Source organism: Schistocerca piceifrons, chromosome 1 (assembly GCF_021461385.2).
Source record: "Schistocerca piceifrons isolate TAMUIC-IGC-003096 chromosome 1, iqSchPice1.1, whole genome shotgun sequence".
Classification (NCBI taxonomy): domain Eukaryota; kingdom Metazoa; phylum Arthropoda; class Insecta; order Orthoptera; family Acrididae; genus Schistocerca; species Schistocerca piceifrons.
This window is the reverse complement of record NC_060138.1, coordinates 1,057,860,940-1,057,883,948: the sequence shown is the minus strand read 5'-3', so window position 1 is coordinate 1,057,883,948 and position 23,009 is coordinate 1,057,860,940. Positions and strand designations below refer to the sequence as shown.

The window sequence follows — 23,009 nt, the reverse complement described above, 5'->3', positions numbered from 1 at the left end:
CGCCACGTAGCGCTCTATATGAAAATCGCTGACTGTGCTGTGTACAGTCTGTGGCTGGTTGCATTGTTGGAATTTTTGCTATTGTAGTGTTGGGCAGTTGGTGGTGAGCCGCCAGCAGTGGTGAATGTGGGGAGAGAGATGGCGGAGTTTTGAGAGCGGGTGATCTGGACGTGTGTCCATCAGAGACAGTAAATTTGTGAGACTGGATGTCATGAACTGATATATATATATATATATATATATATATATATATATATATATATATATATATAATGCCTTTTGAACACTATTAAGATAAATACGTTGTTTGTTCTCTGTCAAACTCTTTCATTTGCTAACTATATGCCTATCAGTAGTTAGTGCCCTCAGTAGTTAGAATATTTGATTTGGCTGGCAGTATTGGCCATCGCTGTATTGCAGTAGTTCGAGTAACGAAGATTTTTGTGAGGTAAGTGATTCGTGAACGGTATATGTTATTGTCAGTCAGGGCCCTTCTTTTGTAGGGATTATTGAGAGACAGATTGCGTTGCGCTAAAAATAGTGTGTGTCAGTTTAGCGTTGATCAGAATAAGTAAAGAGAGAAATGTCTGAGTACGTTCAGTTTTGCTTAGCTGTTTGAAAATCAAATAACGTAAGAAGTTTACCACGACAGAAATTCATAATTTTTCTAAAGGGACGTTTCAACTTCTCTTCCTGAAGGACGTAGAAACGGATGCATTACCTGGGAGTTCGAGTCCTTGCATCCAAAATTGACTCTACAATCACCAATCCTGCTACTCCGCTTGTCCATTACACTTACGTCACGCATATCACAACTTCTATACACCTCTAGGACTTCTCTGTCCTATCCTGCCTGAATGTTAACCGACTACCATTCTTCAACGATGAGACCCGTCCTGAAATTCAGTATATTCTATCAGTCATGTCTAACCAAGTCTCGTCCTACATTCATTCCAGCCTGTCCTTTCGCTTCTTCCTCCTCTTCACTGGCCGTTGTGGCCGAGCGGTTCTAGGCGCTTCAGTCCGGAACCACGCTGCTGCTACGGTCGCAGGTTCGGATCCTGCCTCGGGCATGGATGTGTGTAATGTCCTTAGGTTAGTTTGGTTTAAGTAGTTCTAAGTCTAGGAGACTGATGACCTCAGATGTTAAGTCTCATAGTGCTCAGAGGCATTTGAAGCTTCCTCCTCTTCCCCTACACATAACCCATCGAAAAGGTACTTTCGATTTAAGCTTGCGTATTTCTCTTTCATAGTCCCATATATAATATTTATATTTTTTCCTCCGTCATGAAAATAATGGTTCTCATACACCGCCATCACCATTGTCTCATAACAGCCTCAGTCTCATCATCAATGTGCCTTTCGAATTGTTGTTTAAAAAGGAGGATAAACTGCTTCAAAAAGGAGGACAAAGGAAATAAAAAGAGGACACACATCAAACGGGTCAACTGCAGATGAGGGTACCACCCGTCAGCTTTGGACAAGTCACGTGACTATCGGGACTTAGCGGCAAAACTAGTAGTTAATTGTTATTGGTGGTCAGGTGGTGATGCCCACACCAAAATTTTTTATTTTAAATTAAAAACATTGATTGTGGTGACAGTGTGGCGTCAATTGTTTTATGTCAACAACATGGAATTGTTTACAAAGCGAGAAACGTATGACTATTCACCTCCCTTCATTCGACGCACCGCTACCAACATCTACAGTTCAAGCAGCAGCTGACCGAATACAAAGAAATTGAATGACTATGAAACAATGAAATAAAACCGTGACAGTTAATCTGTCGAGTTATTTCTTACCTTTATTGGCCACTGAAACGTACGTTCCAGCTCCACAAATCTCACATTCCGCTTCAAATTCATTTCTCCCTTTCTTGAAAGCCGGATATTTGCAGGAAAGGACATCAGAAAATGTACGCTTTCGTTTAGGCATAGCCAAATATTTTACATAACTCACTCGGTTAAAAATTTCACTCACAACTCACACGTGCACTACAGGAAGCCAAGCCAATACAAAGCGAAGATACGAAACGAAAATTTTAAATAATCGATATTTGCATTCGCTTATAGGTCGATCAACGATAACATCGACGATCCTGATGCCACCTACTTGTTACTTCGTGTGTGTTTATCACGAAAGCTGTGCCGATAGTTAAAACTATTTAAGAAAAGAGCAATAGAACGGGACGAATTGTAAATTTAACTGTATTATGCTCAACTTTGCGAAAAAGCCGGACACTGTAAAAATCCGCCCGGACCCCGGACAAAGAGCTGAAAAGGAGGACATGTCCGGATTAATCCGGACGTCTGGTCACCCTATGTGTAAATCACGAATACTCTGCCGAGTTCTTGTTTCCATTTTATGCAAAAAATGGAAACAATTCGGCAGAACACTCAGAAATGCACTACTAATCAATCGAGCAAAAAAGAGAACCCTGAGAGATAACACCAGCTTGTAAAATTTTAAAAGTTATAAAATTACGTTACTTTAAGCCGGCAAATTGTTATCTGTTTTCAGTTTTAAACCCACAGTTATAGCTTCATTTAAATAATTTCATCGTTGCTATGACTGTTTTGTTGCGAGCCTGCCTTCTCGTGAGGAAGTGAAAGAAAGCAATATAGAAAAACATCATGCTATAAACACGTTGTTGCCTACTGCAGTTCAACTCAGTTTTTTACCGAATATTTATTGAGAATTTGCAGTGACTAGATGGTGACTGAGCTCTTGATATCTTGATATCAAGAACTCAGATGGGAACCCAGTTCTAAGCAAAGAAGGAAAACCAGAAAGGTGGAAGGAGTATATAGAGGGTCTATTCAAGGGCGACGTGCTTGAGGACAATATTCTGGAAATGGAGGAGAATGTAGATGAAGACGAAATGGGAGATACAATACTGCGTGAAGAGTTTAACAGAGCACTGAAAGACCTGAGTCGAAACAAGGCCCCGGGAGTAGACAACATTCCATTAGAACTACTGACGGCCTTGGGAGAGCCAGTCCTGACAAAACTCCACCATCTGGTGAGCAAGATGTATGAGACAGGCGAAATACCCTCAGACTTCAAGAAGAATATAATAATTCCAATCCCCAAGAAAGCAGGTGTTGACAGATGTGAAAATTACCGAACTATCAGTTTAATAAGCCACAGCTGCAAAATACTAATGCAAATTCTTTACAGACGAATGGAAAAACTAGTAGAAGCCAATCTTGGGGAAGATCAGTTTGGATTCCGTAGAAATATTGGAAGACGTGAGGCAATACTGACCTTACGACTTATCTTAGAAGACAGGTTGAGGAAAGGCAAATCTACGTTTCTAGCATTAGTAGACTTAGAGAAAGCTTTTGACAGTGTTGACTGGAATACTCTCTTTCAAATTCTAAAGGTGGCAGGGGTAAAATACAGGAAGCGAATGGCTATTTACAATTTGTACAGAAAGCAGATGGCAGTTATAAGAGTCGAGGGACATGAAAGGGAAGCAGCGGTTGTGAAGGGAGTGAGACAGGGTTGTAGCCTCTCCCCGATGTTATTCAATCTGTATATTGAGCAAGCAGTAAAGAAAACAAAAGAAAATTTTGGTGTAGGTATTAAAATCCATGGAGAAGAAATGAAAACTTTGAGGTTTCCCGATGACATTGTAATTCTGTCAGAGACAGCAAAGGACTTGGAAGAACAGTTGAATGGAGTGGACAGTGTCTTGAAAGGAGGATATAAGATGAACATCAACAAAAGCAAAACGAGGATAATGGAATGTAGTCGAATTAAGTCGGGTGATGCTGAGGGAATTAAATTAGGAAATGAGACACGTAAAGTTGTAAAGGAGTTTTGCTAATTGGGGAGCAAAATATTTGATGATGGTCGAAGTAGAGAGGATATAAAATGTAGACTGGAAATGGGAAGAAATGCGTTTCTGAAGAAGAGAAATTTGTTAACATCGAGTATAGATTTAAGTGTCAGGAAGTCGTTTCTGAAAGTACACTCCTGGAAATTGAAATAAGAACACCGTGAATTCATTGTCCCAGGAAGGGGAAACTTTATTGACACATTCCTGGGGTCAGATACATCACATGATCACACTGACAGAACCACAGGCACATAGACACAGGCAACAGAGCATGCACAATGTCGGCACTAGTACAGTGTATATCCACCTTTCGCAGCAATGCAGGCTGCTATTCTCCCATGGAGATGATCGTAGAGATGCTGGATGTAGTCCTGTGGAACGGCTTGCCATGCCATTTCCACCTGGCGCCTCAGTTGGACCAGCGTTCGTGCTGGACGTGCAGACCGCGTGAGACGACGCTTCATCCAGTCCCAAACATGCTCAATGGGGGACAGATCCGGAGATCTTGCTGGCCAGGGTAGTTGACTTACACCTTCGAGAGCACGTTGGGTGGCACGGGATACATACGGATGTGCATTCTCCTGTTGGAACAGCAAGTTCCCTTGCCGGTCTAGGAATGGTAGAACGATGGGTTCGATGACGGTTTGGATGTACCGTGCACTATTCAGTGTCCCCTCGACGATCACCAGTGGTGTGCGGCCAGTGTAGGAGATCGCTCCCCACACCATGATGCCGGGTGTTGGCCCTGTGTGCCTCGGTCGTATGCAGTCCTGATTGTGGCGCTCACCTGCACGGCGCCAAACACGCATACGACCATCATTGGCACCAAGGCAGAAGCGACTCTCATCGCTGAAGACGACACGTCTCCATTCGTCCCTCCATTCACGCCTGTCGCGACACCACTGGAGGCGGGCAGCACGATGTTGGGGCGTGAGCAGAAGACGGCCTAACGGTGTGCGGGACCGTAGCCCAGCTTCATGGAGACGGTTGCGAATGGTCCTCGCCGATACCCCAGGAGCAACAGTGTCCCTAATTTGCTGGGAAGTGGCGGTGCGGTCCCCTACGGCACTGCGTAGGATCCTACGGTCTTGGCGTGCATCCGTGCGTCGCTGCGGTCCGGTCCCAGGTCGACGGGCACGTGCACCTTCCGCCGACCACTGGCGACAACATCGATGTACTGTGGAGACCGCACGCCCCACGTATTGAGCAATTCGGCGGTACGTCCACCCGGCCTCCCGCATGCCCACTATACGCCCTCGCTCAAAGTCCGTCAACTGCACATACGGTTCACGTCCACGCTGTCGCGGCATGCTACCAGTGTTAAAGACTGCGATGGAGCTCCGTATGCCACGGCAAACTGGCTGACACTGACGGCGGCGGTGCACAAATGCTGCGCAGCTAGCGCCATTCGACGGCCAACACCGCGGTTCCTCGTGTGTCCGCTGTGCCGTGCGTGTGATCATTGCTTATACAGCCCTCTCGCAGTGTCCGGAGCAAGTATGGTGGGTCTGACACACCGTTGTCAATGTGTTCTTTTTTCCATTTCCAGGAGTGTATTTGTATGGAGTGTAGCCATGTATGGAAGTGAAATATGGACGATAAATAGTTTGGACAAGAAGAGAATAGAAGCTTTCGAAATGGGGTGCTACAGAAGAATGCTGAAGATTAGATGGGTAGATCACATAACTAATGAGGAAGTATTGAATAGGATTGGGGAGAAGAGAAGTTTGTGCCACAACTTGACCAGAAGAAGGGATCGGTTGGTAGAGCATATTCTGAGGCATTAAGGGATCACAAATTTAGCATTGGAGGGCAGTGTGGAGTGTAAAAATCATAGAGGGAGACCAAGAGATGAATACACTAAGCAGATTCAGAAGGACGTAGGTTGCAGTAAGTACTGGGAGATGAAGTGGCTTGCACAGGATAGAGTAGCATGGAGAGCCGCATCAAACCAGTCTCAGGACTGAAGACCACAACAACAGATGGTGACTGACCGGTGTCTGGCGGTCCCCGATGCAGGAGCTTCTTGTCGGTGTTGGACTCGAGGAAGAGCAGGGTGAGGAAGACGACGTAGGCGGCGACGCTGGAGATGAGCCGGTTGATGGGCAGCGACCACTGGCGCACCATGCGGCTCTGCGGCGCCACGACGCACCATCCCGCGATGATGGGCAGCATCGGGATGCGGGTCACCACGTCCAGGGCCCGCATCGGCAACGACCGCGTGCGCCACTCCACCCAGTCGCCCGTCCACTCCCACGCCAGCACCTGTCGTTAGCAAAGAACCACTGCCGCCATTCTATCAAAGGGGGCACTGTTGATATCAGTTAACAAGAAGGGCAAAAGAAGTGATTCACAAAACAAACGGCCAACATCAGTGAACATGTTCTGCGCTCAATATAATATCCCGAACAGAATGACCTTCTCCATGCTGAGTGGCAGGTGCCGTTGTGCGCAAAGGTCAGAAAAACTTTTCCAATCAGGTGGCTGTATCTGCCCTTCAGGCTCTCCCAGAAAACACTGCTTTCCGACTTTAATTACAGGTGTCCCACTCAAACCTCCCTGATTTCAAAGACCCAGGAAAAAATCTCACAGTAGATACGACAATGAAAAATGCACGACATTGTAGTGCATCTCAAAGAACTTATTTATTTATCATCAATACAAGGAAACAAAAGAAAAATTCGGAGTAGGAATTAAAATCCATGGAGAAGAAATAAAAACTTTGAGGTTCGCCGATGACATTGTAATTTTGTCAGAGACAGCAAAGGACCTGCAAGAGCAACTGAACGGAATGGACAGTGTCTTGAAAGGAGGATATAAGATGAACATCAACAAAAGCAAAACGAGGGTAATGGAATGTAGTCGAATTAAGTCGGGTGATGCTGAGGGAATTAGATATGGAAATGAGACACTTAAAGTAGTAAAGGAGTTTTGCTATTTGGGGAGCAAAATAACTGATGATGGTCGAAGTAGAGAGGATATAAAATGTAGACTGGGAATGGCAAGGAAAGCATTTCTGAAGAGGAGAAATTTGTTAACATCGAGTATAGATTTAAGTGTCAGGAAGTCGTTTCTGAAAGTATTTGTGTGGAGTGTAGCCTTGTATGGAAGTGAAACGTGGACAATAAATAGTTTGGACAAGAAGAGAATAGATGCTTTCGAAATGTGGTGTTACAGAAGAATGCTGAAGATTAGATGGGTAGATCACATAACTAATGAGGAGGTATTGAATAGAATTGGGGAGAAGAGGAGTTTGTGGCACAACTTGACTAGAAGAAGGGATCGGTTGGTAGGACGTGTTCTGAGGCATCAAGGGATGACCAATGTAGTATTGGAGGGCAGCATGGAGCGTAAAAATCGCAGAGGATGACCAAGAGATGAGTACGCTAAGCAGATTCACAAGGATGTAGGTTGCAGTAGGTACTGGGAGACGAAGAAGCTTGCACAGGATAGAGTAGCATGGAGAGCCGCATGAAACCAGTCTCAGGACTGAAGACCACAACGACAACATCTTCATCAATACACCTCTACATGTGAACCATAAGTAGCACGGAGAATATCGAGTCTATATTCAGTTTCTTGCCAAGTTCTTTGTAACATTTCCTCTGTTATTGTTGCAACCGCATTAGTGATACGATCGCAACGTAGGAATATCGACCACCTTGGTCGCATACACTCGGTCCTTCACTAATCCCCACCTTAAAAAAATCAATGTCGGGTGAACGTTGGGGCCAGGAAATGGGTCCTCCTCGCCCGATCCAGCGATTGGGAAATTTCCTATCTAGGAACTAGCGAAGAGCTGTTGACCAATGTGGCGGAGCTCCATCTTGTTGAAAACTGATGTTGAGTTGCAAGTCTTGCATCTGAGGGTACACTAACTGCTCCAACATGTCTACACTGACCTATTCACTGCTTTTTCCGCAAAGAGGAACTGTCCAGTAATCCTGTCGTGTATTAGCCCGCACCAGACGTTTAGGGCTATCACGAACATGTTCAATGACAATGTGCGGATTTTGCGAACCCCAAATACGAACATTATGCCTATTAACCCTTCCTGATAGATGAAAGGTTGCCCCATCTGAGAATAAACATCTTTCCAGGGAGCTGGCCTTCATATCAATACGCTGCAGTATATCTGCAGCAAATTGTTATCGGCGTGGTTTGTCGTTTGGCGTCAGATGTTGCAGAATTTGCACTTTGTAAGCACACATACGAAGACGCTGGTGAATTGCCTAGATTCTTGACGATTGACTTGCGTAGGCTTCTGAGAAAAGTTTGTTTGATGTCCTCCACTGTCTCTTCTGAAACTCCGTAACGTGCACTGCCAGAATGTTTCAGGACACTTCCTGTTTCCAGAAACGTCCTATACCATTCCTTAACTGTTTTCATATCAGGTGGATCACATTCATACACACGACGACAATTCCTTTGCCCAGTAATGGACGATTTTGTTTCTGCAAACCACACTACTACTTGTGCGCGCTGCTCTGGAGTCGCCATTTAAAAAAAAATGGTTCAAATGGCTCTGAGCACTATGGGACTTAACTTATGAGGTCATCAGTCCCCTAGAACTTAGAAAGGACATCACACACATCCATGCCCGAGGCAGGATTCGAACCTGCGACAGTAGCGGTCGCGTGGTTCCAGACTGTAGCGCCGAGAACCGCTCGGCCACTCGGGCCGGCCGCCAGTTTCACTTCATGCGTCTATTCTGCACTCTGGCGACGATACTTGCACTCCTGGCGCGGGAATATAAATTCTTTGACATGCTCTACAATGTGGTGCATTTTTCATTGCCGTACCTACTGTGGTTTTTCTCTCCTGCGTGCTTGAAATCAGGGAGGTTTGAGTGGGACACCCTGTATTTTAATGGTAGAGACGCTAGGCGGTACACTTTGCCTCATTGGTAGGGTTCTGGGGAAAACGATGAGTGTACGAAGCAGATTGGTTACAAAACACTCATGCGAGCCAGCCTAGAATATTATTCACATGTATGGGACGCATAGTAACAGGGGATATTGAACGTATACAGGAAGGGCAATACGATTGGCCACAGGTTGGCCCGACTCATGGGAGATTGACGGAAATCAGTCAAATGAGATGTTCCAAAAAATTGCAACTGGTGTTGTAATTTGTTGTTAATTAATTAGTACAGTTACGGATACTCTGAACTATAGTGTTCAGCATACTGCACAAATAAGTTCCAGAAATGCCACAAAACATAAACTGGCAGACACTTGAAGATAGACGCCAACTTTCCTGCAAAAGCCTATGCATAGTGTTTCAAGAATCAGTGTGAAGCGAATATACAACAGTCCCCTACGTTTCGCTACCATGTTGTTGTTGTTGTTGTGGTCTTCAGTCCTGAGACTGGTTTGATGCAGCTCTCCATGCTACTCTATCCTGTGCAAGCTTTTTCATCTCCCAGTACCTACTGCAACCTACATCCTTCTGAATCTGCTTAGTGTATTCATCTCTTGGTCTCCCTCTACGATTTTTACCCTCCACGCTGCCCTCCAATACTAAATTGGTGATCCCTTGATGCCTCAGAACATGTCCTACCAACCGATCCCTTCTTCTGGTCAAGTTGTGCCACAAAGTTTTCTTCTCCCCAATCCTATTCAATACTTCCTCATTAGTTACGTGATCTACCCATCTAATCTTCAGCATTCTTCTGTAGCACCACATTTCGAAAGCTTCTATTCTCTTCTTGTCCCAACTATTTATCGTCCATGTTTCACTTCCATACATGGCTACACTCCATACGAATACTTTCAGAAATGACTTCCTGACACTTAAATCAATACTGGATGTTAACAAATTTCTCTTCTTCAGAAACGCTTTCCTTGCCATTGCCAGCCTACATTTTATATCCTCTCTACTTCGACCATCATCAGTTATTTTGCTCCCCAAATAGCAAAACTCCTTTACTACTTTAAGTGCCTCATTTCCTAATCTAATTCCCTCAGCATCACCCGACTTAATTAGACTACATTCCATTATCCTTGTTTTGCTTTTGTTGATGTTCATCTTATATCCTCCTTTCAAGACACTGTGCATTCCATTCAACTGCTCTTCCAAGTCCTTTGCTGTCTCTGGTACCATAGGAGGTGCGAAGACAACATTAGACTTATTACCTCGCCGAAAGAGGCATTTAAGTACTCATTCTTCTTCATTCGTCTGACTGTGCTTATCCGAGTGCAATAGGAAGGAACAATAACACATAGTACAACTGGAATTACCCTCATAGATGTTCATAGTTGCAGATTTACCTTCCCATAAGACCCCATACTTCCATGTGTATAGGAAGGAACAGTTCTACATCTATCAACAGATGGGGTTTCACTAGGCGTGGCCTACACCTAAACAGGACTGGGAAGGGAAGGTTGGTACAGCTGATTCATGAAAGTATAGGGGGTGGATCTCGGGCCACACATGGTTAAATACCTGTTGTCATAGGTAGGTAAAGTAGGTCTTTTTTAAGATAAATCCAGACAGCAGATTCCCCTGCCTAAAGAGTATCTCTAGCACTTTAAAAAATATTAAAACAATCACACACAAGACAGATTTTAACACCTCAAATATCACAAATACCAGATGTCACAAAGAAAAACAATCCATTGGAAAGAGTAACATGGGGCATTTCACAGACTTAACAATCCTCCATAAAAACATGCAATCAATAAAAAATAAAATGCAACTCTTAGAAGTTGAACTCCAATCTTTGAACTGCACTATAGTTTGTATTACCGAGCACTGGTGTAGAGAGACAGAAATCCAACATGTAGTGTTATCATCGTATGAAAAGGCAAACTCTTACTGCAGAACTGCTTCAAGGGGTGGAGGATCATGCATTTATATCAGAAAAGGAACACAGTTCAAATCAAGACCTGACCTCAATAACGTAAGTGAAGACAAACACTTGGACATATCAGCTATTCAAGTAACAGGGCTTGATATCATCAAGAAATTAACCATTTTATGTGTGTAAAGATCTTCCAGTGGTAGTGTGGATACTTTTTTCAATAAGTTAAGAGAAGTTCTAGATAAAGTCTCAAGTACAAAGGTCAACATAATTTTGTGTGGGGACATTAACATCAACACTAACATCATAAATGAATCCAGCAGCACCTACATAAACATCCTTCAAAGTTTTGGCATGTTCCTATTGGTCAATAGTGCAGCAAGGGTTTTTTCACTACAACTTCATCAGTAATTGACAATGTGGCCACAAATACGAACAGGGAAAAATGTGATGTAGCTGTACAAGATCTCGGACTATCAGACCATCTCTGTCAAATAACAACAGTAAAGTCAGGTGTCGAATCATTTCCTAAACTACGAGCCTACAAACGACATCTGTCAGAAATCAAAATAAAAGATTTTTCAAAGGAACTAGAAAAACAAAGCTGGGATGAAGTGTATAAGGAAACCAATGTGAATATGAAATTTTCTAAATTCTCCCCATTGTTTAAATTGAACATCTAAAAGGCGTTTCCAAAAGTATGCATGTCTGTATAAACATCCCACAAAAACAGATGGATAACAGCAGGTATTAAGAAGTCCTCCCAAACACATAAACAACTCAGTTCCATGAAAAAGATTCACAGTGATCCAGAATTCTTAAATTTCTATCATAGGTACAAAAAGATCTATAGGAAGGTGCTGATTGCTGCAAAAATGTCATTTAATGACAAAATAATATATAATGCAGAGAGTAAAAGCAAAGCGGTCTGGGAATGTTATAAAAAAGGAAACGGGGGAGGCAAACAAATGCAGAATAACATACTGCTAGGGGAGGGGGATAAAGCAATAAATGATCCACAGCACTTAGCAAACTATGTAAATGAGCATTTTTCAAGTATTGCAGAGAAGTTACAGCAAAAATTCCACCAAATAAATATAACACCTGTAAATAATGTTGCAGTAAATACAATGATGTTACTTCCAACCACAGAGAATGAAGTCAGTAAAACATTTCAAAAACTAAAAAATCAAAAGTCAGTAGGCTTAGATGAAGTACCAATGTGTGTACTGAAACAATGCATAGAGATTATACAAGGCCCCTTAACAAATATAATAAATGAATCCTTCAAATCAGGGACATTTCCAGAGCAGTTAAAACAGGCAAGAGTTGTGCCTTTGCTTAAGAAAGGTAATGCAAAAGACACAGAAAATTACCGACCCATTTCCTGCTGTCAGCATTCTTAAAAATAACAGAAGCAACTATGAAAGACAGATTAATGAATTACCTGAATAAATACAATCTTTTAAGTGAATCACAGTTTGGTTTCCGAAGTGGCAAAAATCGGAGTCAGCCATAGTAGAATTCATAGATGTTGTACTTGATGCTCTTGATAAAGATGAGTGTGTCACAGGCATATTTTTGGATCTTTCTAAGGCGTTTGATACAGTCGACCACACGATTCTATTAACTAAATTAGAAGCATTAGGAACAAGGGAGGTAGCTTATGACTGGTTTCGATCATACCTAACAGGTAGTGTACAAAGAGTAGAGATAACACATACTTCAAATAGATCTAAACACTTAGTAAAACACTTATCAGAACCAAAATACATTAATATAGGCATTCCACAAGGTAACATATTAGGACCAATACTGTTCCTGATACACATCAATGACTTTCCCAGTAATGTTACTCATGGTGAAAAAAATCCTCTTCGCTGAAGACAGCAATATTATAGTCACTCAGAAACAAGAGAACTCCTTGCCAAGAAACCAAATGAAACTCTCAAGGAAGTTTATGATTGGTCAATAAGTAGTAAAGTTACATTGAACATAAAGAAAACTAATGCCATGAATTTCAGTTTGAAGAGGAAAAATGACAATGTTAAATTAAATGTAGATGGCACCTCTATAGACTGCGTAACAAATGCAAAATTTCTAGGAATGAATACTGATTCTCAGTTGAAGTGGTGTGAACACACAAAGATACTTGCAAACAGAATGCCATCAGCATATTATGTCCTTAGAATCCTATCATCAGTGTGAAACATGCAGTGTCTTTTAGTTACATATTATCCATATGTACACTCAATTCTTAGCTATGGCATTCTTTTTTGGGGAACAAATTCACAAAATATGAACACAATTTTCAAACTCCAGAAAAGAGCCATAAGAATAAGAACCAAAAATATCAGTCGAGCTCATTGTAAATATGTGTTCAGAACACTGGGGATTTTAAATGCTCCATGCGAACACGTTTAACAGTCAGTTGTACACATCAAAAATAACATTGGTGATTACTGCACAAACAGCTCTGTCCATGACCAAGCAACAAGAGATAGACTCAACTTACATTTATCAAGAAAAAATAAACATAAAACTCAAAACAGCATTTTCTACCAAAGAATAAAACTGTACAATAAATTGCCAGCTAAAAAGTACCTGTTGTGCAATACATTTTATACACTGAAGGATTACTTAGCTAAAACAGATTAGGGGTTAGATAAAAATGTTATACAAATAAATAATAATAATAATGATTATAAAATATCCAACATTCCACATAAAACCTTCACTTTCTGTTTTTTCCCTTTCTAGAAATACTTTCCCCCAAGCTATGCGTGGCACAATACTAACACCTCTTCCTCTTTCTGAGCTCAACATCTCATTCATTATGGAGGGATGCTGACTCAGTTTTTCAGGATAGCAAATGGGAAGTAGCGGTTCAGAAAATGGCCCAGAGATCACCAGTTTGTGTGTGTATGTGTGTGTGTGTGTGTGTGTGTGTGTGTGTGTGTGTGTGAGTGTGTGTGTGTGTGCGTGTGTGTGTAGTGAGTGAAGTGTTATGAAACAATGTGTGTATAGTGTGTGCAGTGACTGATAGTGAGATATGAGTGAACAATGTGCCATTACATTATTTAATAAGTTATTTGTACAAAAAGTATTGTATACCAGGAGTAAAATTCATGATTGTCTGTAACTAGAAGTCTGTAAATATATGTGTATACGAATTAGCTTATTTTTAATTGATCTAAACTTGTAAATACTTTGACATGTCCTATATCCTTGTAAAAAGAGATCTATGGATGAATAAAGCTGCTACTGCTACTACTTCTACTACTACTATTGCTTCTAAATATACAGCGTTATCCTGCAGTGTTCATAAAAGCATTCAGGAACGAAATATCTGCTGTTTCTTCCGAACAAGACATAACTAGAGAAAAGGCACCACAGGTGCAAAGATGAGAGCTGGTACCAGTGCCATAAAGACTCGCCACTTGCGCGAGTTCCACCTGCGCCAGGGGCGGCGCTGAGGATGAAGACATCAACTTCGCCTCGGCCAGTTGCCGGCCGTGTGCAATCCGCCAATGACCGGACGGCAACGGACAGTAGCGTGCTCGGAAGAGAGAAGAGCGGCTCTCGCCCACTTACAGATCATCGTCCAGGGCTGACTTAGGCAGGGAACGTCGTTTAGTGAATCTTAGAAGTGAACTGTCAGCTATAAATTGCATTTGCTAAGTACTGTGAAGATTAGATTAGATTAGATTTACTTCATTCCAAAGTTAACCTACGATTATTTGCACTTAGCCATTGGGGGCGTTTTTTGTGTTATATTACATGCAGTGTTGCAGACTTCATTATTCTACAAGTCACGAAGATAAGTAAACCTTTTCAACTCATTTGTGTGACTTTGTTACTAATTTGTTGGAGTGATGTAGAACCTTCGTTCTCCTATCCTGTTACCTGACCCTGGGCATATCTGTCTAATAGGGAGAAATTGTCTGAACGAAGTACTGCACCAGAAGCCGCTTCACGAACTCACACACTCGGCCTACAGTAACAACAGTGGCAACTCGGCCTCCACAGCAGTAGCGACGAGGCCTTTACAAAAATATCTATGTAACAAAGATCATGAAGAACTCTCTGGAACGACATAGTCAAAAATTACGAACTCAAACGTGATGTTGCCAAACTCTGTCAGCGACAAAAACTCTGTTAATGGGAAACGGCAACATAAGAGTCGTTCTTTGTCTTTTGATAATTAAGGACGTGGTTGGACCGCTGTAACGTAGTCAAACGTGGCCAACATGAGGGTTGCAGCACTGAAGATGAAGTGAGGTGCAACTAACAAGTCATTCGTGAAGAAAGATCCGTAAGACTGCAGTCTGTATCTACAAGCAGACGTTTACAGTCGATTATCCCGAATAGTTTGGCATTGTACCTGATTTGGGAGGAACGCGGCACGATTCTCATACACAGAAAGCCAAATGAAAAAGACTGTAGCGAAGCTCGAAGCTAATTGGGCTTATGGTGTCACTTAGGAGACATTCGACGTATAGCACGTTCCAAACGGTTAAGAAAAAAAAGGGATACTGGCACTATAATACGAGGAACGAACAGCATAACGAGCTGTACTGACTTCCGACTTCGAAAAAGCGATGCTTGTTTCCCTTAAAGAGGAACCTTCAGTCAGTTGCATGTGAAATAAGTGTCAAGCAAAGCACTGCATTGAAAGCAGCATGGGGTCAGCAGTTACACTCCTATTTTCAGAGATAGTTTAATCCCTACTGATTTAGGATCCGTGTCATGTCGAGTCAAAAGGTGATACAGCACTGTATGATAGATTCTCATTTTACCGCGTTTTGCGTGTGTGCGAGGGACGTTCAATAAGTAATGTAGGACTACTTTTCCTGAAAGCAGGTTGGTTTTATTCAGGATTACACTACACCATATTATTCCCCACTCTTTTGCCTACAAAACCTCATTTTTCAGCATAATCTCTGCTCGATGCGACTATATTACGCCACCTTACTGGGAGGGAGGAGGGGGCGGGGGCTGTATGTCCGCATGGTACCACTCTACCGGTCGACACACCTTACTGGGGGTGGGGGAAGGGGGGGGGTTGCATGTCCACATGGAACCACTCTACCGGTCGACGTCGAAGCCAACGTTTTACTGCAACAAAGACCTCCCCATCATCCACCTACTGCTTCCCCGGAGTGCATCATTCATTGGACCAGACAGATGGAAGTTGGAAGGTGTGGCATCCAGGCGCTAGGGTGGATGAGGAGGGACAGTCGAATGAGGCTTTGTGAGCTCCTCTCGGGTGCATGGACTTGTGTGAGACTTGCGTTGTCATGAAGAAGGAGAAGTTTTGTATTGTACGTTAACCGGGGGCCTTGAAAGGGCGGAGAGGTTCCGCCCCCGCCGCAGCCGGGGTGATTCACAACCCCACGACAACTACAGCAGTCAACTTTACCCCTCCGCTACCCCACACAGAACCGCTCTTTCAGGGTTATTGTGCGGTTCGGCCACCGGTGGACCCCTCGCCCCCTCCCCCCCCCAGGGAACGTCTCACACCAGACGAGTGTAACCCCTATGTTTGCGTGGTAGAGTAATGGTGGTGTACGCGTACGTGGAGAACTTGTTTGCACAGTAATCGCCAACATAGTGTAACTGAGGCGGAATAAGGGGAACCAGCCCACATTCGTCGAGGCTGATGGAAAACCGCCTAGAAAACATACACAGACCGGCCGGCTCGCCGGACCTCGACACGCGTCCGCCAGGCGGATTCGTGCCGAGGACCAGGCGCTCCTCCCCAATTCGGAAAGCCGTGCTTTAGACCGCAAGGCTAACCGGGCGGGCTAAGGAGAGGTTCATTTGCATTTTTTGTGGCGACGAACACGCTCCAACAATGAAAGACCCACAGCTGTAAGCAGTAGGCCTACACGCGGGAGATCGGACATGTTTGCGCGACCTTGTTGCGGTGATGACAGGCGCCTCACGCAACGCCTCATCGTGCTTTGTTCAGTGTAAGCTCTCCGTAGACATTCTCCAGCTGCCTACGAATATCTGCGATGATCTGTTTTCCGGCAAAAGAAACTCAATGACTGCTCTCTGCCTGTAATGCACCTTCGTTGCGGATTCCATTTTGATGGCTACGTATAGCGTCACCAGCGGGAATATCCCACGATGTTCAAAAACCAATTCTGCTTTTCATCTGATATTTACCTAAAAATTTGTTGCATATCTTTCTGAATGCCCTTCGTGCTTTTTTCGGAAGAAGCCTGCTTTCACGAGAGACGGAGTGTCTAATGGTTGTAATCGTCATTTATGAATTATTGGGAACCACTATGCTACAATTGCGAAGAGTAGTCAACCCAGGTCTGCAGTGAACCTGTGAAAGGACATAGTCGGTGAATGGCTAATAGCTTGGTATCTAGAAAGAGATTTTCACTCTGCAGCGGAGTGTGCGCTGATGTGAAACTTCCTGGAAGATTAAAACCGTGTGCCGGACCGAGACTCGAACTTGGGACCTTTGCCTTTCGCCGGCAAGCGTTCTACCATCTAAGCTACCCAAGCACGACTCACGACCCGTCCTCACAGCTTCAATTCTGCCAGTACCTCGTCTCCTACCTTCCAAACTTCACAGAAGCTCTCCTGCGAACCTTGCAGAACCAGCACTTCTGGAAGAAAGGATATTACGGAGACATGGCTTAGCCACAGCCTGGGGGATGTTTCCAGAATGAGATTTTCACTCTGCAGCGGAGTGTGCGCTGATATGAAACTTCCTGGCAGATTAAAGCTGTGTGCCGCACCGAGACTCGAACTCGGGACCACTCCACTGCAGAATGAAAATCTCATTCTGGAAACATCCCCCAGGCTGTGGTCAAGCCATTTACCTGCAATATCCTTTCTGCAAGGTTTGCAGGAGAGCTTCTGTGAAGTTTGGAAGTTAGGAGATGAGGTACTGGCAGAATGGAAGCTGTGAGGACGGGTCGTGAGTCGTGCTTGGGTAGCTCAGATGGTAGAGCACTTGCTCGTGATAGGCAAAGGTCCCGAGTTCGAGTCTCCGTCGGGCAAACAGTTTTAATCTGCCAGGAAGTTTCAGCCTGGTATCTGTTTTCTCCTTATTCAACTGGGCCTACGTCCGCTATGTTCCCAGTCACACACTCCCCTACGCTGTTATGAAGACACCCCACTTGATGTCCGTGTACGTATGTGGTTTCAACATGGTACAGTTCACTCGATGCATTTTTCTGATGACCAATTGGATCAGACGTTTCCTGAATGGTAGGTACGAAGAGGATGCTTTGATTTGTGGCTAGATCGTTCAAATGATCTAATCCCGATTGATATCTTCTTGCAGGACCATGTGAAAACACTTGTGTACGAGAGAACCGCCGGAAGTAAAGGGGGAATCGCTACTTAGAATGTTGTGCAGACAAGGGGTTGTGACAGAACTTACTGTTACGTCGTCATGCCTGCGTAAAAGCGGCAGATGTCCTTGTAACGACTACTGTGTATGTAGCGTCTTGTGCAAGTTTTGCAAACAAGTAATTTTTTTTCTAAATATCCATTTACTTGGATTGTCACCACCATCAGCAGATCAAGAGAATATTTGAAATTTGCACCATTTCGGTCATAACTTTCGATTCAGTCGTTTGCAGAAGTGGGTTTCATAGCTTAAATAGACTTACTCTCGTCCACGATCTCTGAAGGATTATATCTTCATCGTGGAATCGTACTGTACACAATGAAAAATACTGTAGAGTCCGTGGCACAACACTTTCTGTGGTACTGTGGTATCACATATAGAGATTTACTCCCATTTTGTTCTCGAGTAATGTTTATTGCCACAACAAGCAGGCTGGAAACGATTCGCAGGTTGCTTCCAAAAACGGGTTCGTGGAACTTCACTGTATACGAGACATTATTATTGGAAAAAATGGAAATTTGTGGTAAAGTCTTATGGGACCAAACTGCTAAGGTCATCGGTCCCTTAGCTTACGCACTACTCAAGCTAGCTTAAACTGACTTACGCTAAGGGAAACACACACACCCATACCCAAGGGAGGACTCGAACCTCGGAAGGGGAGAGCCGCGCGGACCGTGACAAAGCGCCCAAGACATTATTTGTCAACCGTCCTCTAACTTACGTACAATGAGTGTAACCTGAAGCTACAACGCTTACAGATAGACTCCAACAAAACTGTATGCTTTCTTTAGCTTTAGAATTTTCGCCCAATATACGAAAGAAAGAATGTGCAAACATTTAATTATTTTACCTACATCAACATGTCTACTCTTTAATTCACACTTAAGCACGTAAGTGGTTGACGCTGTGTTCTTCACACCCCTTTATTCAGACTATTTTCTACCGTTCAGCTCTCTAACAGCATGTGGGAAGAATAACACTTAATTCCTTCCACGCGAGCTCTGATTTGTCTTATTTGACTGTGATGGTCATTTGTCCCTATGTAGGTGGGAGTCGACAAAATATTTTCGTTTTCGGAGAAGGAAGTCAGTGACTGAAATTTCGTGAAAAGATCCCATATCAACGAGAAAAACCTTTGTTTTTATAACTACCACTGCAACTTGCTTGCCGTGAAATTCTACCCCTTTTTCGCGATACTACAAAACACACTGCTCCTCTTTGAACTTCCGTCTCTAATGACCTCAATGTTGACCGGACGTTAAACCCTACACTTCCTTCCTTTCAAAATGGTTCAAAAGGCTCCGAGCACTATGGGACTTAACTTCTGAGGTCATCAGTCCCATAGAACTTAGAACTACTTAAACCTAACTAACCTAAGCACATCACACACATCCATGCCCGAGGCAGGATTCGAACCTGCGACCGTAGCGGTCGCGCGGTTCCAGACTGAAGCGCCTAGAGCCGCTCGGCCACTCCGGCCAGCTCCTTCCTTTCCTGTGTGGTAAGTGAGCAGTGCACCGGCTCGTATCGATAAATGCAAGTGCGCCACAGACATTGCTACTTTAATTTACTGACTGATTTCGTGGTGTGGCGACAGGGGTATGCATCGAGTGCATCTGCGTCGGTCGATATGTCTCGGACCGTAGATTGGGCAGTCCTCAGTTCTTGAGCAGTATGGTGTGCTCGGAAGAATTGCAACCAGTGCGTATGTCCCATGTCGGGTGGGGTGATGGCTTCAGTTCAGCAGTGTTATTTTAGATAAACTGTTTCGAGATATGCTTCTGCAGAAGATGACAGACTTTTTGGCTAAGAACTAATTTTTGTTTTGATGTGAACTCTTTTTTGAATATTTGACTGTTAATATGCATAATTAATGTTTTACATGGTAAATTGCTTTCCAGATCTTGCTCGGGATGTAATTATTATTGGCAAGCATTTTCATTTTAACTTTGCTCTATTAGCTGTAGAAACTTTTCCTACCAGTGTGGCTTTTCGTAGCTCAACTAGTAGAACCCAGCTGTGAATGAGCTGATAAGTACTGCTCGGTGCGTTTACTGGAGAGATCGTTTTGAAACCTTTTTTTCTCTGTTGTAAAAATGTATTTTTTTTAAGTTTATGTGGATGACTGTTTCTTAAATTGTGCTAGAATTCCTTTTTGAGTACCCCTGGGAATAAAAGAAAATTTGTGATAGAATTTTATATTTTGTGACTTTTCTCATTCTTAACATTTCAGTAAGGATCCCATCTGCAGAAGAGGACGGACAAGGACGATGTTGATAGTCTTTTTAGAATATTTGTTGCATCTTCGACGTGTTCTGTGAATAAAACGCACTCTTTGGTGTGCCTACCCCACAACATTTTCTGAGGTCTGGGTCCAATTTAAGTTATTCGTAACTATAATCACTAAGTGTTTACTTGAATAGACGGCCTTTAGATTTGTGTGATTTATAGTGTTGTCAAAATTTAAAGACTTCGTTTTAGTACTCATGTGGATGACATCACACTTTCCATTCTTTAGAGACTATTCCAACTCTTCGCACCATACAGATATCTTGTCTAAATGATCTTACAGTGCAAGATTGGGAGATACGCATGTCAGATGCAGATAAAATATGTTCCTTCAGAAGTATCTTCATGGTGTGTGTCCAACAGACTTGGAAATGCAACTGTAAATTGTGAATTAGTAACAGAGTAACATCTTTTATCGGTAAAATTCGCTGGTGGGGTCCGGTTTTGAGGTGAAAGGCGACTTCGCTAATTTCTCCGGGTGCATTTTGTGGCGACGAGCTCTTTGAAAAGAGCAGAACGTAGCGAAAGCTCGCTAAGTGCAACAAATACGTTCACTAGCCACAGCCGACAGAGTGGAGCTTCACTTTTGCAGACAGGCCCCAGGTGAAGGCAGCCATGGCAGTTGCTAGTAAAACATCACTACGGTATAAAAGGGAATTCCTTGCGTTTGGTGGCAGCGTATTTTGACATGCGTTATCTCTGGCGAAGGTTTATTTCTCTAACTAACATAGGATTCTGATTGGCTGCTGTGAAAATCGTTTTAGTTACTGTGGAAAAACTGCCAGAATCTTTTGATTGTAGAATTTTTCAGCGGACGGAATATTCCACCATTTTCAAAGGCGTCCTTCTACGGCGTCATTAGTTCCCCTTACAATATTTCGGTTGAAAGCCACCCAAGCATGGTCAAAGGTAGTCGAGAACTGAGTTCCAACATGCCTATTTGTTCGCCGAGACGACAAAGCATATGACTCGAAGTTCGATGCACATGTGACACAAGTGTCATAATTAACGCTGCATCTCCACCCGCCCCAGTTCTGCCTAGCCAAGAGCGCGGCGTGGTTGCGCTAAACGGGAAGCCTGTCAGCACCCATACGACAATTAGTAGGAACGAATGGGATTAAAATGGCTAAGAATGTCGTCAAACAATGAGGAGTAAGCTTGCAGAACTATATTCATTTCCAACCTCACTCATGGTCACCCACACAATCACAATGTCTCACATCCCTTAAGATAACGTGAACTTGGCGAAATGTGCTAAACTGTAATTAAAACACATGTAATAAAAGAGAAGAGGTAAAATACCTACACAGGGAATGTGACTAGCGACAGTTCACAAAATACATGGATTAGCCCAGCAAACACACAACAGATGCTATATACTCCAGCACTGTCTGTTCCAGTGTAATTGTTTATAAATAAGTAATAAAATGCCACCACCTTGAAATACAAATGGACGGCCTTCAGATATGTATAAACACCATTCTAGCTTAGGACAACTGGAGGAAATCCGCCATCTTGGATTGGGAGAGGGAGAAAGGGAGTGAGGAAAATGTGAGAATTGTGGGACATTTTTAAGCAGCACATATGTGCAGTCGCCAATATAGTAGTAAATGCAATTAATTAGAACAAGTTAGTTAGATCATCACTGTGGACTGAGCAGAGAGTTGTGTTAAATGTGGATTTTTTTAAATAGCACAAGTGTGCAATATCTGCCATAGTAGGAAACATTTCGATTTAGGATGAATGGGTTACATGTGCTAACTTGGGCTGCAGTGAGAAAGAGGGAGAGGGGGAGGACAGGAAAGAGGAGGAGAAGGGGCGAGTGAGGGAGGGTAGAGGGAGGGGGAAGGGGTGACCTTGACCTTGACACTTATGAAACTGATGTAAATGGAACCCTACAGTGTGCACTCGAACTTCACATCCTTCACTACAGTCATAGACTTGGCACAACTTTGACTGTAAGAGATCAAACTTAAGAGGTAAAGATAAAACGCAACAAAGGAAGATTAGCGTTTAATGTCCAGTCGACGATGTGGTCACTAGATACGGGGTACAAGGCCCAATTGACGAAGAATGGGGAGGGAAATCGAACATATCATTTCAGAGAAACCATTTCAGCATTCGCTTTAAATGATTTCGACAAATTACGGAAAACCTAAATCTCGATGGTCGGAGAGTGGTTTGAAACACCTTCTTCCAAATACGAGTCCAGTGTCTTAACCACTGCAGCATCTAGCTCAGCATTGAAAGCGCCACTATGAACAACACAGGGTCAATCGAGGAGATGTAAATAAATTTTGATTATGAGAAACATAGTTCGTTGTTTCAACTGGTAACAACTGCCAGAAAGCCAGCCTGGGAAGACTGACATTCCTGTGAGTGCGAATACTGAAATAATAGGATTCCACGAAGTCCCCGTATCACAGTTGATCAGACTGGCTGGTAGTAGTATTTTCACTACTTCCTTGACCACAGAAGGTATCAACAATTAAAAAAAAAATCGTGGGTGTGAATTCCTAAGGGACCAACCTGCTGAGGTCATCGGTCCCTAAGCTTACAAACTGCTTAAACTAACTGAAACTAACTTATGCTAAGAACAACACACACGTCCAAGCCCGAGGGAAGACACGGACCTCTGGCGGAAGGGGCCGCGCAATCGGTGACATGGCGCTTCTTACCACGCGGCCACT

General features: G+C 43.3%; 1 protein-coding gene across 1 annotated transcript in view; it reads right to left on the bottom strand.

Annotated features, from left to right (window-relative positions):
- LOC124777518 (short transient receptor potential channel 4-like) overlaps positions 1 to 23,009 on the bottom strand; it is a 268,299-nt gene that overhangs the window by 152,559 nt on the left and 92,731 nt on the right. Inside the window, exon 6 of the mRNA XM_047252967.1 lies at positions 5,839 to 6,109. Within this exon, the coding sequence (XP_047108923.1) occupies positions 5,839 to 6,109 (271 nt within the window). The remainder of the gene's footprint in view (positions 1 to 5,838; positions 6,110 to 23,009) is intronic.